We start from the raw sequence: 22,049 nt of genomic DNA on the forward strand, positions 1-22,049 counted from the left end.
GCCTCAGGCTGCATCACGCCCTTTAGCAACAAACACCACCCACATACAGTGGTGTCTATTAGTCAAACCAAAACCACACTTCGCAATTACATTCACCTCCCCTTCCTGGACATGACACTGTAGCATTTTAACACATAAACAGCAACAGTTAGAATGAAACTTGGTTAAATGGATAGYGGCCTATCTGTCCTTAAGCAGCTTTGATCTTTCATTCTATTTAGCACATCATCTCAAGCTGCCTTCTATCTGCATCTAGCTTGGATGGCATCTAAGCCTTCCAGAGGAACACTTAACATGTTTCTGCACTTATCTGCATCAGTCCGTAGACTATACCTCATCTAACACTGGGAGCTGCTTCAGCTGGTTACGCTCAAGATGCTCACRTAATACAGTATCTTACAGTTCAGGTTACATGGTCTAGAACCTTTGATGCTGGGAAAATGCAGAAAGATGCAGCATTTTTGTCAAGAGCTTCATTCTGAACTTTTAGAAGATACATTCTAGAAACACAAGTGGAAGAAGGTGCGCTTACGCACRATCCAGTGCCTACACCACCAAGGGTCTTGGTAACAGCAGGCAGGGAATCAAAAATAAGCAGCACTAGAAACACCATCAAGAAAGCTGCAGTAAGTACTTCCTATCCATCCCACTCATTAGCAGGCAGTAAGACGACTTGAAGTAAACGCCACCACCGTAAAAAGCTGAGATCGCTAATTACAGGAATGCACTGCACTGTATACCTTTAAGTGGGAGGCYCACAGTGGCCTCTGTGCCAGGAAGATCCACCATCATGCTCTATGTGAAACACTTYTTATTTTTACAGTAGCACACAAGCAAGATACTGACCTCTTAATTTTCTACTTTTTAATCTTACTCTCAACCAGAAGCCGATTGCAGAGCTGTTGAGATCAATGTCAAAAGGAAGCAGACCCTGGCCCAAAGCTGTCTTTGAATTAAGTATGTTTAATGAATGATTATTATTTGTAGTCATTTGCAAATTAAATTCACGTCCAGAAAAAAAAAGCGCCCCTTACATACTGTTGAGTTGTAAGCACAGCATCACTTCTGGGGCAAGAAATAGTTGGTACTTCTGTCTTGCCAAAGATTTTCTAACACTTGATCTTTGACTGTGTTAGCTGAATGACCATTAGTCAAATAATAAAAAGAAGGTAGCAACACATTCATTCCACTTTACTTCCATTCCCTCACAGCATCAGCACAGGGATAACTGGCTGTAGTCAGTGACCAGAAGATACACCCAGGAGGCTGCATGGTGGAAGGGAGCTAGTCCTTTTACTGACATGGTGAAGAACACTTCCCTGAGAAGAAAATGCTGTCCCCCAGATGCCTATAGTCATGTTCCAGCCAACACCTGCTGCATTCATCCTGGAAAGAGCTAGCTTTAGCTAACAAGTAAGCAATGTTTAACAACAACATTTGGGGTTAGGTTTAGCTCAGCTGGTTAGAGCATGGTGCTAATAAATGCAAAGGTTGCAGGTTTGATCCCCTTATGGGCCACTTGTTCGGGGGTTGGACTAGATGAGCTTCAGAGGTCCCTTCCAACCTTACCGATTCTATGATAACATCGGTATCTCCATTGTACATACTGCGACACGGCATTATAGACATAGTTTGTCTACTCTTATTGTTACAGTAGTAGTATCTAATTATCTCATGCAAATGCAATTAGCTCATTTTTTTCAAATTAATCCTTTATTCCTTCCTATCCTGCTCCCAAGCATCAGCCCTTACATCTCATTCTTGTAATATTTAAGCTAGTCTAGAAGACTCATGGAGTGTCCAAAATACTTATTTTCCACACATAACACAAAGAGGAGTTAAATCAAAATACCTATCCATTCAAATCTCACCCTTAAAAATGTTAACATTTACCCCAGATAGCAGCTTTCCATTAGCTAACAGTAGTTTGAGATATGCAACGTGAGTTCTGTAGCCCACTAACTTGTTCAAATTCAAGACAATGGTAAGCTACACATCAAAGAAAATGACATTTTCACAATCAAAAATTGTATTTTCAGTATCAGCCAACCAAACCTTTGAATGTCTTCCAGAATAAGCAGAAAGAGCGATACAGCTAATGGTTTGTTTAATCTTGAGACCTCTCTTAACTAAAAGCTTTGATTTGAACTCAGACTGAGAATCAGCTAGAATAACAGTCATTTCTGGAATTTTCAATTTGCCTCTAAAACCACAGTAGATATGAAGCTCTACTAATTCTAGATGGTCCATGTCCTCCAGTCTGCTTTCAGGCTTATATCTGTTTAGATATTAATGTGTTTTAGACAACTGCCTTTCATTTTAATGAAAGGAAAGTACAAAACAATCTTTAAAAAGAGGTGATATCAATTAATTGAGAGCACACTGCCATGATAGCAAATAATATAAGAAAGAGGTTAGAAGACGGTGCTTCCACAACCACTCCACAAAAAGCAGCCATCTGAGTTTTTTCAAGATTTAATTCTTGAAGTCTAAGGGAGTCTGACTGGTCATTCTTCGGTGTTCCCTAAACAGTTTTCTATACTAGACAGCTATTTTCTGCTTGTGAAGAATACAATGTCTGTTTTCCCTATATTTTCATATCAGCAAAACAATTCTTCTCTCTCCAGACTTAATTATGCAGTCTGATATATGCTCAGAATTACGTAACATTATTATCTACAGAAGTTAAGTAAGCTCCTTTAAATTAGACTCCTTTTGACTCTGAGATTTTATATTCAAGCAAAAAGGTATTCACCTTATGTCAACAGACAACAGTTAAACACAAACATTTTATTTAATAAATTTTATTTATGCAAAGCCAATTAGAAAGCGTTGTGTAAAAGTGAAAAGCTCTTTTTACATAGTGATAAAAACTTATTTGAAACTTCACTGTGGGAAGAGTGAGGAGTTAACTGTCTTATTTACAGGAAGCTATTAAGTCTGTTTAAAAATATAGACATAGGTATTCAGTCATTCTCATCTTCCCTAAAAGCTAAATGCTGTACAATATACAATAGCTCAGAGTGCCCAAGTAACCAAGGATATCCCATTACAACTTGACTACACAAGCTTTTTGTGCCTGACAAAAATCAAGCATTGGGTAAAAGCATTACATCCAAACAAGAATATTCTTAATGTATATAGTAGTCAAATTATATTACTATGCCACACCCAGTATCTTCTTAAGCAAGAAAAGTTATGTTCCTTGACCTTCCAGTTCCGCTGCCGCTATATCCGGTTCTTCATCATTGTAAATATTTTCTGCCTAAAGACACAAATTATTTCATTACAAGTGGTAGACAGATCTCGTCTTTAAACAGTCTACATTTACTGCAGTAAAACCGTGATGATCCCAAGAAGGTAGAGATCACCTTTTTCTTAAGGAGACGCTCTCCCTGCCTTTTCTTAAAGGGCAGTCAACCTTAGGAATGTATGTGCAATGGCTAGACATCAGCAGTTGTCTTCCTGCATTATCTTATTTCAGTAGGATGAAACTTACCCTTTAACTTCTTTACTATGGACATTCAGTCCTGTGATTTATTTCAACCTCACCTTGAAAACTATGACAAGATAGATATTTCAAAAGTGGAAAGACTGACCTATGACACACATCTAAGTGTTATAGTTTGATCTAAAGATGGGACTTCAATTATTCTCATGTGATTTTACTCTGTCTTTATAGGGATTTGATCAATCATGCTGCAATGTAAAATAACAAGAACTGTAAGCAGAGCTAGAAGGCATCTGCGTTCACAATCAACAGTTAGACAAGAAACCAGTTCTTGGGCAGCATCAGATAGAAGTTTGCAATTTACACATTTATCCTTAATATTAATTAGCACCTAAGACTTGGAGAAAAAAATTACCAGTTGCATTTAACAGCATTGTTTTAGCCTTTATTTTCTTTTGAAAGTCCTACTGTCCATTCTAATAGTGCAAAAAAATACGGAGGAAATAACTTTCAGTCACTGAAGACATGAGCTGTACTAAAGAAAGCCATCTTGGTTTAGTTTATGTAAACAGCTTCAGAGCAACTCGAGTTTTAACACTCACCATTTGCCATATTTGCATTATGTTGTCCTCTGATACAGAACAGATTACCCAAGGCTCATTAGGATTCCAACTGAAGTCAGAAATTTTGGCAGTGTGTCCTCCATGAATAAACTGTTAAAGCAAACAGATGAAAAAACTTCAGTGAGCTATTCAATCTCTAGAAAAAGTYTCTTTAAATCCAAGATTCAGAATTTAAATTCGTTATGCTAAAGAAAAGCCTGCTACTAGATATTCACAATGCAGGTGCAAAGGTGTGTATGAAATAATATATTCCATTCACTACTTACAGACATGAATGGAATTATCAAGACAGCATGCAAAGAGTTCATTATTATAGCAACAACTGACGGACATCCTTGAAATGGTGCCATTTAAGACAGGATTGGACATCCATGAATACCCATTTTCTCATCTAATTATGTAAATACTTAAAGTTACACAGGAAATGGAGAAACTTCAACTATTAAGCTAAGCATTCCCGTTTCCTAAGGAAATAAAATATAAGTCTTTGACTTCCTACAACAGTAAGAACAGCTATATAGGACCTCACCAGTCTAATGCAAGATAAAACAGCTTGAGGCCTTGGCTTTACATGCTTTAGTCATGAGAGTGCTGTCAGGCACATGGTCAAACTCAAGAGTATGGTCAACACTTGGTCAACACTGAAGGTGTTTTGCACATCTTCGCACATGTCCGGAAGAGCTATGAAAACACCACTGCCTTCTGAATCAGAGAACACCTACTGCTAGTTAGAATAATGGATTAGTGATCATGGAGGCGAGATGGTTCAGAAGATCACTGCAATAATCAACCAATCGCCAATTCAAACAAAAGCATACCAAGAGTTCAGGAGGCCCATCTTCTGCATCTTCTGCAGACTGCTCTTCTCCAATTTTACTGTAAGAAAGCAGTTTATAGTTTTTATTAACAACAACAATTGCATTTCATATCAGTGTAWCTTACTAGTTCCCAGTACTTGTTCCCAGTATTCGCTTTTGCTATCTGTTTCTCTCACTGTCAAAGAATTATAAGCCTCAGGTACAGAGTTCCAATCGCTTGGTGTTACTGCTACTGAAATATAATCTCACTTGTGAAGAACCTTGAAACAGGAATCACTTATTACTAAAAATAGAAAACAATTATATCAGCTAAAAATCTTCATAGAAAAGTAAAGCTAGAAATACTGTGTTKTTTCTCCTGTAAACTTAGTCCAAGTTAACTAACCAAGCAAAAGAGAACAGTGCAAATAATCTACCAAATAAAGTAGGCCTGCTGCCTTGTATTACCTTCTGTTCATAGATATTAAACGAAAGGAATTGCTCTTCACCTTAGATCCCATACATTAAGCCGACGATCAGTACCACTTGAAGCGAGAATTGTTTCATTATGAGGGGACCAGTGAACCTATTGAAAAACAACAACTTGACTGGAGGCATAATTACTGATTTCTAATGCGTATCCTGATCATTCATTTACAACAACAAAACTCAATGAGTTAGCTTCTCCCAGCACAAGGGATGGCCTAAAGCTCAGAGTTCTGAAGACTTTCTCAGAGTGAACAGCTAACATCATTTCTGTTATGGATTTACCACATTGCAAAACTTAAGTGCCTAAAAGTCACTGTTACTTGCACACTGCTAACTAGATAAAGTTCATAGTATTAGATTTGAACCCACATCCTCTCTATCAGAGGACATTTTACAGAAAATATTCTAGCCATACTGAGTAGCTGTAAGCTCCCAGTATTTTAACAGTAAGCTGTTGGCTACTTGCTTCAAAGTAAATTGGAGTTGGGTAGAAATACATGGCACTGTCTGAATTTATTGAACTAAAAATCAGTATTCCATGTTTAATAATTATTTTATTTATTGAGGCCAGCCACCACACAAAAATCCACCTGTTTTGTCCAAGTCACTACTCTCACAGTTTTTGTTACAGGCTGTGAGAAAAGTATACCCACCTGAAAAATTTCATCCTTATGAGACTCGAAAGAATGAAGTTTCAATTTTAAGTTTCGAAGATCCCACAAAGCCACGGTCTGGGAGAAGGAACAAGAAATTGTTTGTACKATAATGGCTGCAGAATTACTATCTAGAATATATATATAAATGTAAAGTATACATAAATAAAAACCTTGTCAGCAGAACCAGTTGCTAGAATAAACTCGCTGTAAGGATTGAAGGAGAGACAGTTGACCTCAGCTGTGTGGGCATCTACACAATGACTTGGCTTGGATGTAGTATTAGATCTTGTGTCCCAACTGTCAGGATACAGGTTTAGGGGAGGACGACAACAGGGACAGGGAAGAGAGACAGAACAAAACAAAATGATTTTTCAGAGGAGGATTCCCCACCRTCCTAGGTCTATCATTACTTACATTAGTCTGAGGCTACAGCTTTTAATTCAAGAGCTTAAGGAATTTTGTTTGTTGTATGTAGAAAGTACAGTAACAGTTCACATCAGGAAGCTTAAATACATTAATTCCATTTTACTTCCCCTCTCCCCCCCACAAACGTGTGCACATTAAACAATACGCAGATTTATGAGATCCTGCAGCATTACTACCATTGATAACACTTGAGTATGCATTAAATCATTACAGATTTCAGACTTTTATAATAACCTGGAAGTGCTCTAGATTGATCTACTGACAGCACACAGCAGGCACTACTCAAGAATTGCTTAACCCCAGCTTACATCATTAGCTTCTGATCATCAGCCACCGATCCAAACAGAGATTCATGGAGGAGATGCCATGCCACATCTTCTACAACTGAAGAGTGCCCAGTAAAGATTGCTTTTGCATCAACAATTTTGCCTTCTTTTGGTCCTGCACTTACGTCCCATAAACAGACAGTCTGCAGATAAGAGCCATATTGATTGTGTTGTTATGGAAGTTTTAACTGTGTTATCTTTCAAGAACAAAAGACCCACATCTGATTTATATATAGGAAAAGGACATTCTTCAAACAGTATTTGTTTTTGAAAAGGAACATCTAGTATGCCCTAAGTGGGAACTCAGATGAGCTACGTTACCAGTCTTTTGCAGGTTCAAAGCCAAAGATTATTTCTAAGGTCACAAAAACAATTTACAAAAAGCATCCCTATTCCAGTTGAAAACTGGAATTTTACTTGGAAAGCCACAAAGAAGTTTGTTAGCTATTCAATCTGATATTAAATCTTTGAGAGTCTTACTAATTTTATGGCCTCAGACCTAAATCATTCTGCTCTTGCTTCACCAAGAACACGATACAGAACTAACCGGTTGTATATTACAGAAAAAAAAAAAAAAAACACAACCCATAAACAAGCAAAACTACACACAGTTGACTACAGCCTTTAAAAAAAAAATGTTACAATAGCGACCTATATGACAGCTTCCCCAAGTAAAAATATAAAGCTACAGCAACCCATTTTTTCCCTGATTAACTGTTACAGCATAAGTTTGTATATTTTAGGGGGAAGATATTTGTTTTTACATGATCATCTGATGCACTCAGAAGATGTCCACTCAAATTGGAGTTCCATGATAAGCCATATCCTTCTTTTTGGTGCCCTCTTAATCTAAGGTCAGGATTGCACTCTCCACTCATGTCTGAAAGAGAAGTTGTTTCTTTCATGTAGCTTAATCCTTCACATCAATCCATATGARCATCATTATTGCATAAAAGCTTTGTTTTCAGTTGCAGAAAATCATATTTTATGCATCAACCTCACAGAAAAATGCTGCTTTTGTAGATACTGCATTATATTAAACATAACCAGGCAGYTAAAGACACTGAAGAACTAGGCCTTTATGCTCCAGTTCCAGAGCCCATGATCTCTCCTCCCAATTGCTGTCAAATGTAAGTGTATTCCTCAATGCCAGGAGACATTTTGCACAGTTTCAAGGAATCTGACAAACCTGGTTTTGAAGGATGTTTGGTGTAGTCAAATACCAACACATCAGCAGATGGTGTTTTTGTAGCAATGATGGAGGGATTCTGAGGCATGTAACGAGCCCGATTTACTTCGCCTTCATGGTTAATTTTAATCTCTGTTTCAATTTTGCCAGTCACAGAGCCAAAGCCACCAAACTCTGTATTTGTCCAAAAAAAARGTCAGTTTATCATATTAGTTGTTTTAAATGGTTTAAACAGCACTTCAGGCTTCCCCCCAGTTCAAGGAACAGTGGTAGTATCTTAACAGATCTATATGATAAAGCCATGAAAGACTAGCACCTCATGGCACCATACCATTAACATTTTAAGTATTCTGATACAAATTCTTCTTGAGTATTAGACTATTTGAGTTAGATGCACGTCAGTTTACATCACAATTGACAAATTTAGTACAGATGCTGACAGTGTATACCACACTCTTACTTAAATTCTTATGAAACAAGTAACTTCTCTTTTTAGATTACTATTAATAATGTAGAATTAATGCAAACTAATATATAACCATGTCAGCTTTACTATGCAAGATCAAGTTAGAATACCATTGGACAGGACATCAGTTTATGTTACTGCTAGAATACCATCTAAGAACGCATGCAGAGCCCACCTCCTTTTTCACTGTCATACTGAGAAGCATCAAATTGATCATCATTGGGAATCTGGACTCTTGCAACAACCAGGTGGTTCTGCTCATCAGAGGTGTGAGTTCCCAAAACCAGCCAGTGTAGAGTATAATCCTTTCCTTCTGGCCTGTTTAGAGCAATAAAAACATAGAATAAAATTAAAATGCTCAGTTCCAGAATTTATTGGTTAGTGTCAGTAACACTGAAGATCCAAACTTCTTCAGGATGCTTTAAAAACAAAACAAACCCACAAACAAACAAACAGACTCAAGTAAGAGATTCCTTCCTTTACCACAACAGACTTGAAAATTAGTAAGTGAACTACATTATCTGACATAAGCAGGCCAAGGATACATCCAGCAAGCCAAGAGTGACCATACCAGTCAGTAAACACTGCCACTATTGCTTGAATAGAATAATTAAAGCTTGCCCAGTAATTACAGGCAATATTAGTACCTTCTTCTATTTTTAATTCTCCTTGCAATCTCATAATATCAACTCAGAAGACAATCAATGTTTTATAAAAAACAGAAAAGCAGCAACCTATTTCAGTTAATTTCCTTTCCATAAGCTTTTATCAGTTGATATTTTATCAGTTTTCAGAAGTTCATTTTTAAACACCGCACAAATCTTAGCTAACTATAATTAAATTCCTTTTGATGGTTAAATGCAGTATTCAGTAGTAAGTGAAAGGTCAGAAAGACAGTCAAATCTGTGAAAGGAGAATTAGAACACCCAAAACCAAGCAACTTCTGCATTCCTGAAAGCAATAATTCTGCTGTATGAACCCAAGCGAAGAGTAAACAGGAATCATGTGTGCAATCAAAAAACACCATAGGTATTATTATACCTCTTCCAGGGCATTGTCATACATTTTGAAGGGGAATTAAAAAATAAATAAATAAAAATAAAAAACACACAATGCACACACACTTACTTGTATCAGAAATAGTTGTCCCATCATGTCAGGTGCCATACAAAGAGACAGTCCTTGCCTTAAATGGCTTACATATTTTGACACTGGATAATTGGAAATATCAGGTTTTTAACTGAACATTAAGTCAATCTGCAAAATACGAGGCAAGCAGAAGTGTTCCTCATAAGGGCGCCATACCCTCAAAAAAATTCCCCGCTTTACTTTCTCCATGCCACAGTAAGTTAGTTCACACCTTTCTACTTCTTCCCCAACATTCCGGTACACAAAATTAACTGATCATCTAACCACCAAGTATAGCATCACTTACATTAAGTGAAATTTTACAGAGGAAAGAGACTGTCCTCTTATTACTGCATGAACTTTAAGGGTAACATATTTTAAAGCCAAGCTGTATCTGCAATACAGCAGCATGAAGGACTCAGTACCTATCCTTTAGCTTTATGGAGCCCTGACTGGTTACTCTGACAACTTAAGTTTTCTAGTAACTGGCACATGAATGAAATCTATCCCCACCTTAAAAATCCTTTGAGAAATCAACCAGCTACTCTACAAACTTTCAAGAGGTAGAAGAATGGCAAAATTAAAATATCTGAGGTTAACAATGCCAGGGACAGAACTAGAACTATTAAGGGCCACAGTCTTTTTTGAAAAATATCCCCTTAAATATGACCAGAAAAAAAATATATAAAATACCTTCTACAGAACAGCAATCAGTAATGCAGATGAGGAAAAACATTCTTCATGTAAGAGTTCAGTAAGTTTGTTCTTTCTCTGAACAGAATTTACTACAGAACAGTTAGGTCTCTTAAATATCAATAAAAAAAAAAAGTAAGGAAGATTTCTTCCCTCAAGCCAGGTGTTGCTCTGTTAGGCAGGAGTTTTCTACAGTATTAATTTGTACAGGTTTAGCTCAGTTGGTTAGAGCGTGGTGCTGCTAACGCCAAGGTTGTGGGTTCAATCCTCATATGGGCTACACTGAGGGTTGGACTAGATGATCTCCAGAGGTCCCTTCCAACCTTACCATTCTATGATTCTACCTTTTTTTTCCTCAAAGCTTCTGTCTATCCAAAGGGGTTTAAGAGCTGTAAGTAAAATAAACTTACTGAGAGAGGAGTACAATCCAAACTACCTCATCTCTCGTGGTTTTACCTTCAAATTGCCTAGCAGACACTGTGCACAGAGATGGAAGGAGCAGTGGAACAAGCAAGTTGTCTCTCTGCTTCTCTCACCTGGTCACGTCAGGCAACCACTGGACAGTGAGGCTGGGCCACTCCAGGGCGTGTGTCATCACCAGGTCGTACAAGAAGGGGGTGTTCTTCTTCCAGATCTTGTACTCCTCGCTGATGACGCGCTCCTCCACCGTGTCCTCCAGCGCTGGGCGAGGGGCGGGCAGGGAGGAGAGCCAACGGCTCAGCGCGCGCCGGGCCAGGCGGCGGGGGCGGCGCCGCCGCCACGCGGCGGTTGCGGGGGGAGGCGCCGTGGCGGGAACGGGGCGGAGGAGGGGGGACGGGATGGGGAGGCGCCGCCACGCGCCGGAGGCTGGCCGGGGAGGGGGGGGGGGGGGCGCAGCCCTGCGAGAGGGCAGCCGGAGGGACAGCGGCCGTTAACGCGCCCCGCGCCCGCTACCGCCCAGCCAGAAGGCCCTGGGAGAAAGCGCCCGGGTGCCGCCGCGCCCTCACGGCTCACGCCCCGCTCGCCGCGCCCCGCCACCGCCGCCCCACGCAGCCCGCAAAAGGCGGAGGTCTCCTACCTTCCTTGCTCGCCATTTTGGGCGAGCGCGCCCGCGCAGACGGGACGAGATGGCGGGAGGTAACGGCCAGCGGCGGAGGGAGGGGGAGGGGGTTAGGAAGGGGGGAGGGGGCGCCGCTCGCGCCCCAGGTGAGGACGCGGCGGCACTGCCGCGGCCGCCTCCCGCGCCAGACGCCCCGCCGTCCTGCGCCTGGCGGCGCCGCGCATGCGCCGCCGCCCCGCCCTCTCGCGGCGCCCGGAACACCACCCACCCACCGCGGCGGCCAATGAGGAGGGCGAGAGCTCTGCGCGCGCTCGGCGGCTGGCGCGCGGTGGGGCCGTTGGGCCCGCCCAACGGTCGGGAGCGCGCGCGGGGTCCCCTCGTCCCCCTCAGCCCGCGGCGGGGCGGCTGCTTTCCGAGAGGCTGCTCTTGGGGGCTCCGGGCGTTTCCCGGCCGGCTGAAACTCGGCTTCCTCGTCCAGGAAAGCGCTTGGTCTTGGCCCGGAGTCCGGATCCGCTACGCCCAGGCGTGCCCGCGTCACGGGCGGGTCGCCGGGCGTTACCGGGTGGGTTGCAGATGGTGAGGAGGGGCCAGGGTTTCATGCAAGTGYGCGTTTTTTTTTTATTTAGAAAAAGATTGGTGTGGACAAGTTTATGCCCACGAGGKGGGGCTTTAAGTAAAATAAACGACCGACAGCACTGCTGTGAGAGCAAATCGTTTCTGTTGCTTTTTAACCGCATTTAAAGGCGTTACAGAGCAACTTGCCAGCTCCTTTCAAAAATTGCCTCAGAACGTCTAAAACCAGGTGAATTCGTCCTGCGGAGACACTCAAAGGAAACGTGCGTTAAACACATGAATTTGGTGTTCATGACCTGTTCATCAAGAATTTGAAATTGCTAAAAAGTACAGTTTAGAAAAAGGACATCTTTGCTACTGAGAAGCCCGTATACTAGCTGTTCAGAGTCGTGCATAATGCAGTGTAAGGGAGAGATAGACCTCATGTTCAGTAATCAGTTTTGCTGCTTGGACAGTACCCCAAGGGGAAGCCTGGCACACGGTTTTGACAGGCACATGGTGCCCCTGGGTTTCAGGCACAATTATGGCAAAGAGCACAAGCACCTTCCTTTCTAGTAACACTGAAGAATGAATGTGGCTATTGCCAGAAATCAAAATGGGAAGCACTCCCATCAGCACCGCTACAGAGCATCAAAGTACCAAAATATTATTCACAAATATGATTTACATTGATTGTCCTAGGAGAGAAGTAAACGAAAAATTCAAATTCAGGAAGTATTAAATCTGTACAGCACTCAGGAGTAGATAAAGAATGAAAACATTACTATCTTAGCCTAACACAGACTTGGAAATACGGAATTAGTGATTGCACGTTGGAAGTGAAAATCAGGAAACGGAAGTGATAATGGAATTTAGCTCATTTAACAGTTTTTTATGAATAGAATAGTGCAGTCAACGATCAGAAAAAATGAAAATAAATGGACTCCTCCTGCAGAAATGCCCCAGTTACAAGATACTCCCTTTTCCCAATCAGAAATGGTAATTTAGTTGCTAAAAAAGAGCTGCCGACATATTTAACATAAGCTAAAAAAACAATCTCAGCAGAAATGAGAAATAGACGTTAGTCTTAGGTTAAAGAAGCAAAGGTAGGTAAGTTCGGAAAACCATTGGGGTTAGAGGGGATAAAGGAGGGAACAAAGCGGGGAGAGTGGGGAGACGTGGAAGATTGTGATGTGCAGTTCAGCAGTCCGAGCGGGAGGTGGCACTACTTAGACACCAGACTGCTCCGTGTGGGCTGCAGGGCGAAGCCATCCAGGGAAACAAGTAGTCCGAACTCCTTGCACAGGATGCAGGGTCTGACCGGAGAAGTTTGTTTCTTTCTTTGCTCGGGATCGGTTACACCCTATTTTGGTCTATGCTCCACAATGCATGTGTATTTGTGGCGTTGRTAGTAAAATAAACATTCTTGGAGATCCGGCAGATCAGGCAGCCTCTGTACCTTTGAAACAAACTTAGRTGCAACAGCAAAGAATGGTGGTTGACATTATTTAGTATGTTTTAATTAATAAGAGCTAAATTAYACGATAAACTCAGATATTAAGCCCACTTTACCGCTTGAAAAATATAGATAAAAACGGTTGCAGAGACCACTGCTCAACRGTTACTATTTTTCAGCAATGGCGCTGACAATATGTTGGGTTTTTTTGCTATAAGAAATACCTGTTTGAAAAATCTTTTTGTAGCAATAAAGGCATACAAATAAACTGAACTACATTCTTGAATTCCCACTCACATAATAGAGTCAGGGTTGCAAAAGTTTTAAATGCTGCAGTTGTCTATTAGGGCCAGTAGTACTGTCTGACCGCTGTGGTGAGTGACACAACTTCTTTTAAGCAGTCACATACAAATCAAATGTGCGGTTTTGACATACATTTCACACTCAACCTTTCTGTTCTCTTCTCTTGTTTCAGGTACTACTAACTAAAAGGCCATTTAACTGCTTTCCATTCAGCTTGAATAAACAGCACTTGGAACATAAAATAGTCTTAACCAAAGCAGATCTTGAAGACAGCTAATAACATTTTCCAGCAGAATAATGGAAATAAAGGCAGTTAGGAATCAGGCTAAATTCTCCCAAATGCCCCTAAAAAATCAGAGGAATGTTCTACTTCCACATTGCATGAGTTCTTCTATCATGTGGTGACTTAAAGTCTTTTCATCAATGCTTGCTTTGGTATTAAACTCCGGAAGCAGAATCCTGTAGTGCTAAGGCCTTGAGCCCCAGAAGGAGCTGAAATGGAGTGGAGTTCATTTTGCTCAGCTACCAATATAGTGGCAAGACAAGGAAATGCACAGCCAAATAAAAGCCAGCATTTTTATATTCACCGTGTGAGGAACTCCTCATGGGCTGAGTTTTCTRCGGTCTGGACTCCAGTTTTTGAAGAAGGAATACAGTTATGGAAATTTTTTATATCTAGGAGAGGCTGGGGAGCACAGAGACTACTAACAACAGCCAAAGGCTGTAGCATGGAAACTGGAGGAGGGGAGAAAGGCTGAGATAGACAGCCAGCTCCTCAAACAGGAAGCATTTGTAATGAACCATTCCTTTATAGGCAGAGTGTTGAAAAACAGAAATGCTTGGTGAAGAAGCCAAATAACCATATATTAATCTTCTTGAGCCTGCACAAATTGGAATTAAAGTAATGTATGGGTTACTTATTGAAAATGAGAATTTTGTTGAATTAATTGGAAGCCGTGGAATAATCTGCTACATAGGAATGCAATAATGAGTASGTTAACACAGACACAGGGCCTTGATGGTACAAGATAAGTTACCAWCTTGCTTTTGGCAACACTTACTAGTTGTTCTGATATCTGCTGCCAAGTATGTGTCTATATCTACAAAGTGTTGAGGCCTTCCTAAAATGCTAGGAGAGTGAAGACTAAGCTATTCAGAGCCTGTGTGTTGTTACAGAGTGTTGATCTGTTAAAACTCAGATACTGAACAAAGGAAAACTCTGTCAGGCTTCTTGGCTCTAAGTGGGTTCTGTTAGCTCTCACTGAAGTTTAATTACATGGCCCCTTGAAGGATTAAGCAAATATGAGCATTTGGGTGGGATATTGTGTGTGCATTTCASTGTAAACAGTAGTGGATTTTTTTGCCACTGCTTGCCTGGAATATGATTGGCAAAATGTGATTTATTTATAGAGAAATTGTCTTTCAGTGATGTCATGTAAGGCTTGATTAATCTATAAATTAAGAGAGGCATTCTGTCCTCCCCCTGCCAATTTTCAAAGATTCAGTTTAGACTCTGCAAGTCAAGTTCCATTTTAGTGGGCTTGGAGGAGTAGTATCAGTTTTGATTAACAAAATCTGTTACACTTGTTTGTCRAAGTAGTCCCTAAGTGACCCGTGCAATTGTCTTCTTCTTCATTAGCAATTTAACTTGCACTCAGCTAAGTTTTCTTTTAATTTATATGCAAGCACACCAATAATCCTGCCATTAAGTGCTTTTCATTCATCAAGATTGCTGTGGAAAATACAGTTTATAAACATTACAGTTATCAAAGAATGCATATCAGCCACTTAAGGCTGGCTATTTGCAATTCATAAGCATGGTCATATCTGTRACCAAACATTTAAAACATATCCTTTGATTCCAGTGCTTTGTAAGGGAAATAATTATTGAAGGCCATTGTTTGTCACATTCAGTATGTGTAAAATGGATGATAAATTGGTTGTGAGGTACAACAGTGACTTTAATCATAAGCTTTATTTTATTAAGCTATACTTCTTTCAAACCTAAGCATGAAATACTGAATTTTCATTTCAGTAAGGAAAAAACTGTCTTCTGCATCCTTGATTGTATGTGCATCGTGCATCAAATTGCTGGATATACTTTCAAGGAATTATCCACATTTAGTAATTTTCAGCTTGAAGACGTGCTGATTTATTACTCTGCAAAGAATTAGCTGGCTTGCTGATGCTTACAGCTTATACATCATGTACAGCAGATGAATGTTCAACTCAGCAAACAGATGTAGGTATAACATTAATGACCATCTCAATTAGAAAATTGTTTAAAGGCAGTCAAGTCTGCACAAAAACTCTGAAGTGCACACCAGAAAAGTAAGATAGCAGCCATAGCATTTAGTATTCTCTAATATGTTCGTTATCATTGCATAGTCTTGAGAGTTTGTTTGGAATAAAGCATCATTTTCATCAAATAGGCTGATAAGCAAAGTATTCCTCAGATAAATTGATGCAAACATCCTTTCCCCCCATTGTTTATCCTTTATTTCTTTATATTTACCTAGTGATTATTATCTTCCCAGCATAAATCTCACCTAATCAATACCCTGCCATTGCAGAAAATCTTGAAAAATAGCATTGTTTTGGACTTTCTTGTTCTCCATCTGTGACATGCAGTTTAGGGTTCATCTAATGCAAAACCAGCATGTTTCTGGTGGTTCAGTTCTGCAGAAGAAGCTTAGCACAGGAGCCCCAACTCGGGACAACCAGTCCCTGCTCCAACACCACCGTAGCAGTGTCAGTCTCCAGCTCAGCCACAGTGTACCTGCCCGGCCAAGGGCCCTGCTGATTCAGGCCTCAACTCACAAGCTGACTGCCTGGCCTGGCCTTGGCCCGGACTCATTAGAATGGCCCTGCCCTGCTGTGTCTGACCCCAGTTACCCTCACCAGGCCTAATTTGGACCTCAGTCCCCAGCCTCATCCTAGGCTTATCCCCATGGAGGTGTCAGATGCCCAGGGCTGGGACTGCCCCCTACTGCCCCGGTGGGATGGGCCCTGGCTGGCCAGGCCCTGCCCTGCCACCATGCCTCCCAGTGCTCCAGCCCCCAAGGAGCTGACAACTCTTGCAGCACCCTAATAGTTTGATTGCAAGTGTTTCATCCTGAAATGCAGCACTGAAATGCTGCATAGCCATGTGCAAATCATAGCCTTTGCTTTACAATGAATCAGGTACRTTCGAAGGAGATTATTTCCTACACTTAAGGGAAGGCATGATGCACCCAGAGATACATATCTAGTATTGTGGGCCAGTAATCTTCTCCTTGCATCTTCCAGGCCTACTGTAAGGTGGAATTGTTCCCACATAYTAGGATTGTTAGGATGCTGTAGGAGGAATTCATAATCTGCCAAGTTTTGGATAACTAGCATCATTCTCACATTGTCAGCTAAGCATTGTAGAATGTATTGAACTTCATGTTGCAATTGAGCAGGAATCCTGTGGCAGTCTTGTGCATTCCTTCAGTACTCAGGAGTATACAGCATTTTACCTTTGATGTAGAATATGTTTACATGATAAGTCRTGAGAAAACTAAACTTGTGCTTATATAGCAAGCTTGCCCCAGAAGAAAAGAACATTAACYTGGCGCTAAGCCCAAAATAAGTTCTGTCCCGCTGAACATTTTTGTTGTTGTTGTTGTTGCTTGCCAGGGGCATGGCAGCATTCCTTCAGTACCTTGACCTGCTGGGCTATTTCTGTGCTCTACAGCATTTGCTTATCATTTTTTATGCATTTTTAAATAATTCGTATAGAATGGTGGGTAAATTCTCTGCATCATAGGTCACAGCATTTATGTAACTGRCTTGATACATTTTTATTAATTTTACACAGAATAGTGGAACTGATTGAATTATTGGGGGACAAGGGGATTTGTCAATGGTTTTTGACATGTCATGTTGCAAAACAGTGCTACAACATGTGCTGTTTTGCATGCTATAAATTTCCAGGAGGATGTAGGGTGTGCTTTTGTCATATATTTTATTGTAGTTCTGCAGCCTAGACAGATTATTGCCTATATGTGAAGTTTGAAGACCTGTAGGCATACCAAAGGAAATGAAAAAGAAGATTTTAGTCTGCAGAAAATGCTTTGGCTTTTGGATRGAAATAGCAGACCTACAAATTTGTATAACAATCTTTTATTTCCCTGAAAGTACAAATGCTTAAATGAGTGCCAAAAGATGTCTCCAATACAGAAAGAGACATCTCRTTTCCAAGGCTTCCAGCATTTGATTCCATTCAGTGAAGTTCCTCATTGCATGTTGCCTTGGCCTTTCCCCTTGTGATCTCAGAGGAATTCTGGAAGCTAGAATGGGATAGCTCCAAGCCCATGTCTGAGACACAGGGATCAGAGGAAGAYTGTAATCCAGAAGCTGCAATTTACAGTTATGTGGGAGGGAGTCAAGGTAAGCTGCAGCTCTCCACAATGAGCTGAAGYTTAGCAAGCGTAGCAAAGCATAAGCCCCCTATGAATGACTACAGGTGCCAAAGGAGGTGAAAGAGATGTTAATATCATCCRTTTCTTCTGTGTCTTCTACTGTAGAGCTTAAAAGTTCCTTTAAATCTTCAGTGAAGGAAAGCAATCTCTGTTCTTGCCTTGTAATCTTTGGGAATGTCTCTTCTCACCTGAGCTGCCTGGCCTCCTTTTCAGGGACTTCTATCAGGTCACCATATGTTTTTTTCTTTGTTCTTCACTCTCATTCTTTTGAGACTTTAAGCAATTAATAGCAGCATTATCCTCAAGGTTCTGGATATCTCAGAGGTGAATCCACTGAGACAGGAACTGTGCCAAGCTGTTTTAGCTCACTGATCAGCTTCTGTGGTAGTGAAGATTTTTTCTTTGTTTTGCTTGATACACTCTGTCATTATGACAGATAACCCTCAGGTGCAATCTTGGGAAACTTTGGAGATCTTAAATTCTATATCCTCCATTCTTTTTGGATGCTGAGAACCCAGTACTGTACAGCATATTTARTAATGGGTAGGTGGAATGTTAGATGGCCATAAAACTTTTAATTTTAAAGGCAGAGGCTGGTGTTAGGTTACTTACTAATTCACAGTGTATTAGAGACATCATTTAAGGGACAGAAGGAACAGGCAGATGGAGTATCTGCTGAGACCATGTGGGTGCCTGTTTGCATTCCTGCAGTCAGTTCTAARACTGGTGGATGTATCCTTACCCACCTGACCAAAAAGCAACAATACTAAAATGTTTTAGGAGTATCCGGCGAATACRCTTTGCTGCTATTTGCTATGCTAGGTACTCCCAATGGTATCCGCAGCTAAAGTGGCATAGCCATGTGTTCAGAAATGGGAGAAAAGAACGGCAACAGCACTGCCTTGTCAGGTCAGAGCTGTACTTCAACATACTCTGCAGTTAGCACTCTATCTTATGTACTCTGCAGGCCAGCTCAAAGAGCATTATGCTGTTACTGCCATTTTGAAACAAGTTTCAGAGCATGTTTTTGTGAGCAGCTTAAGCCAATATAAGACCATATTAATGCTGAAAAGAGTAGGCCTGATTTCCCCTCTTGCCAGCCAGTGTTCCTGCCCCTGCAATTGTGTCAGCATTAATGTTCTTATGGTCAATGGGGAACTGAATCACATTCCCAGTCTAGCTGTTTTTTCTTTTTTAGTGGAGTTTGTTTTCAACCAGATCATCAAGCTGAGTRTACTCACTGCATGACTTCCAGGGTCTCTAAGCCTAGCACAAGGAGGAACACATGGCCGGAGTAAGAGAGGAATGACACTACTGAACATGTGGTTTCACAGAATCACAGAATCGMAGAATGGTTGAGGTTGGGAGACCTCTAGAGATCATCTAGTCCAATCCCCCTGCTCAAACAGGATCACCTAGAGCATGTTGCCCAGAACTATGTCCAGATGGCTTTGAAGATCTCTAAATGAAGATCTCATTTTTTTTCTRTGTCCTTTGCCACCAGGGCCCCTGCCCCATTCAGTAGCAGGCCCACATTTTCTCTARTCTTCTTTTTGTTGCCGATGTATTTGAAGAAGCCCTCCTTGCTGTCCTTGACGTCCCATTCCAGATTAAACTCCAAATGGGTCTTGGCCTTCCTAGTCCTATCCCTGCATATTCAGACAATATTCCTATATTCCTCTCAAGGGGCCAGTCCTTGCTTCCACCTTCTGTACACTTCCTTCTTCTGTATGAGTTTTGTCAGGAACTCCTTGTTCATCCATGCAGGTCTCCTGTCCCCTTTGCTTGACTTATTGCTCTTTGGGATGCACTGTTCTTGAGCTTGGAGGAAGTGATTGTTGAATATAACCAGGTCTCTTGGACTCCTCTTCCTTCTAGGGCCTATCCCATGGGATTCTTCCAAGAAGGTCCCTGAAGAGGCCAAACTTTGCTCTCCTRAATTCCAGGGTTGTGATCTTACTTTTTGCCTTGCTTCCTCCTCATAGAATCCCAAACTCTATCACTTCATGGTCACTGCAGCCAAGGCTGCCCCCAACTTTCACATCTCCAAACAACTCCTCAACAAGGGCAAGTGCAGAGTCCTGCACCTAGGGAAAAATAACCCTAGGCACAGTACAAGCTGGGGGCTGACCTGCTGGAAAGCAGCTCTGCAGAGAAGGACCTGGGAGTGCTGGTGGATGACAAATTGACTATGAGCCAGCAATGTGCCTTTGGGGCCAAGAAGACCAATGGTCTCCTGGGGTGCATTAGGAAGAGTGTTGCCAGCAGGTCRAAGGAGGTGATCCTGCCCCTCTACTCAGCCCTGCTGAGGCCTCATCTCGAGTATCGTGTCCAGTTGTGGGCTCCGCAGTCCAAGAGAGACATGGAGCTACTGGAGAGAGTCCAGCATAGGGCTACAAAGATGATCAGAGGGCTGGATCATCTGCCCTGTGAGGAACGGCTGCGAGAGCTGGGCCTCTTCAGCCTGGGGAAGAGAAGACTGAGGGGGGATCTGATCAATGTGTACAAGTACCTGAAGGGAGGGTGTCAAGGGGACGGGGACAAACTCTTTTCAGTAGTGCCATCTGACAGGACAAGAGGCAATGGGCAAAAACTGAAACACAGGAAGTTCTGCATGAACATGAGGGGGAATTTCTTCASTGTGAGAGTGACRGARCACTGGCACAGGTTGCCCAGRGAGGTTGTGGAGTCTCCTTCTCTGGAGATCTTCAAGGCCCTCCTGGATGCAACCCTGTCTAATTTGCTATAGGTGACCCTGCTTGAGGAGGGAGGTTGGACTAGATGATCTCCAGAGGTCCCTTCCAACCTTACTGATTCTATGGTTCTATGATTCTTCCTTGTTTGTTAGCACAAGATCCAGCAGCACACCTCTCCTTTTTGGCTCCTCCATCACTTGTATCAGGAAGTTATCATCAGTGCTCTCCAGGAACCTCCTGGATTGCTTGTGCCTTGCTGTGTAGTCCCTCCAGCAGACGTTAGGGTGGTTGAAGTCCCCCATGAGAACCAGGGCCTGTGATCGTAAGGCTACTTCCAGCTGTCTGTAGAAGGCCTAGTCTACTTCCTCTTCCTGATCAAGTGGYCTGCAGCAAACACCCACAGCAGTGTCCCCCATGTTAGCCTGCCCTTTAATCCTTACCCATAAGCTGCCAATTTGCTCATCGTCTACCCCTAGGCAGAGCTCAGTACATTCCAGTTGCTCTGTCACATAAAGGGCAATGAAGTCCCTCCACCTCACCTTCCTGGCTTGTCCTTTCTAAAAAGCATGTGGCTGTCCATGGCAGCATTCCAGTCATGCAAGCTATCCCACCGTGTCTCTGTAATTGCAATGAGATCATAGGCTTACAACTGCACACAGATTCTAATTCTTCCTGTTTATTCCCCATACTACATGCATTTGTGTACAGGCACTTCAGAGAAGTATTTGAGCTTGCTGATTTCCCGGGAGGGATGCAAGAAAATTCCCCATAGTCTTATCTTGTAGGTACTTCCTTAGATGCACGCAATTGCTGGAGGTGTCCTCACTTGAGCCTTGTTTTGCTGACTGCATGGTCTCTATTACTTTYCCCCCATCATTCCTAGTTTAAAGCCCTCTTTGTCAGGTTGGCCAGCCTGTTGGCAAAGACACRCATGCCCCATTTAGGGAGCTGGATCCCATCTCTTCCAAGTCAGCTGATTTTCAAATAGGGTCCCATGGTCATAGAAACCAAAGCCTGTTGCCAACAGATTACTTTATATTGATCATGAAACTGCCCCACAGGCATCATGCAAATCAACAGTGTTAGCACTTCATTGCTAGTTCACTGCAATAGCTGGAGTTTGAGTCCACTGAACAGCCAGCAAGTATTGTTATCTCTCTGCCACTTCTCTTTCTTCTGCAGATAGGAACTGAGAGGAAAGTAACTTCTGCAGAGGAAACTGAGAAAGAAGGTGAAACCTCCATGATTTCATTTGCTGGCACGTGAGTAAATTGGGGTATATAGGCAGGAGTTCAGTGGGAGACAACTGAGCTA

General features: G+C 41.8%; 1 protein-coding gene across 1 annotated transcript; it reads right to left on the minus strand.

Moving 5' to 3' along the window:
• Positions 1 to 943: 943 nt before the first annotated feature.
• RBBP7 (RB binding protein 7, chromatin remodeling factor) lies at positions 944 to 11,508 on the minus strand. Its single transcript, XM_085323087.1, has 12 exons — positions 11,302 to 11,508; positions 10,781 to 10,925; positions 8,599 to 8,741; positions 7,958 to 8,131; positions 7,533 to 7,648; positions 6,751 to 6,911; positions 6,187 to 6,313; positions 6,014 to 6,091; positions 5,381 to 5,457; positions 4,893 to 4,950; positions 4,054 to 4,164; positions 944 to 3,265 (listed from the first exon to the last, which is right to left on the minus strand). Exons 1-12 carry the CDS (start codon positions 11,315 to 11,317, stop codon positions 3,197 to 3,199), a joined length of 1,275 nt encoding a protein of 424 aa, XP_085179213.1. The 5' UTR covers positions 11,318 to 11,508; the 3' UTR covers positions 944 to 3,196.
• Positions 11,509 to 22,049: the final 10,541 nt, after the last annotated feature.

This window comes from Rhea americana, unplaced genomic scaffold (genome assembly GCF_003343005.1).
Source record: "Rhea americana isolate MKP2758 unplaced genomic scaffold, rheAme1 scaffold_82, whole genome shotgun sequence".
Taxonomy (NCBI): Eukaryota; Metazoa; Chordata; class Aves; order Rheiformes; family Rheidae; genus Rhea; species Rhea americana.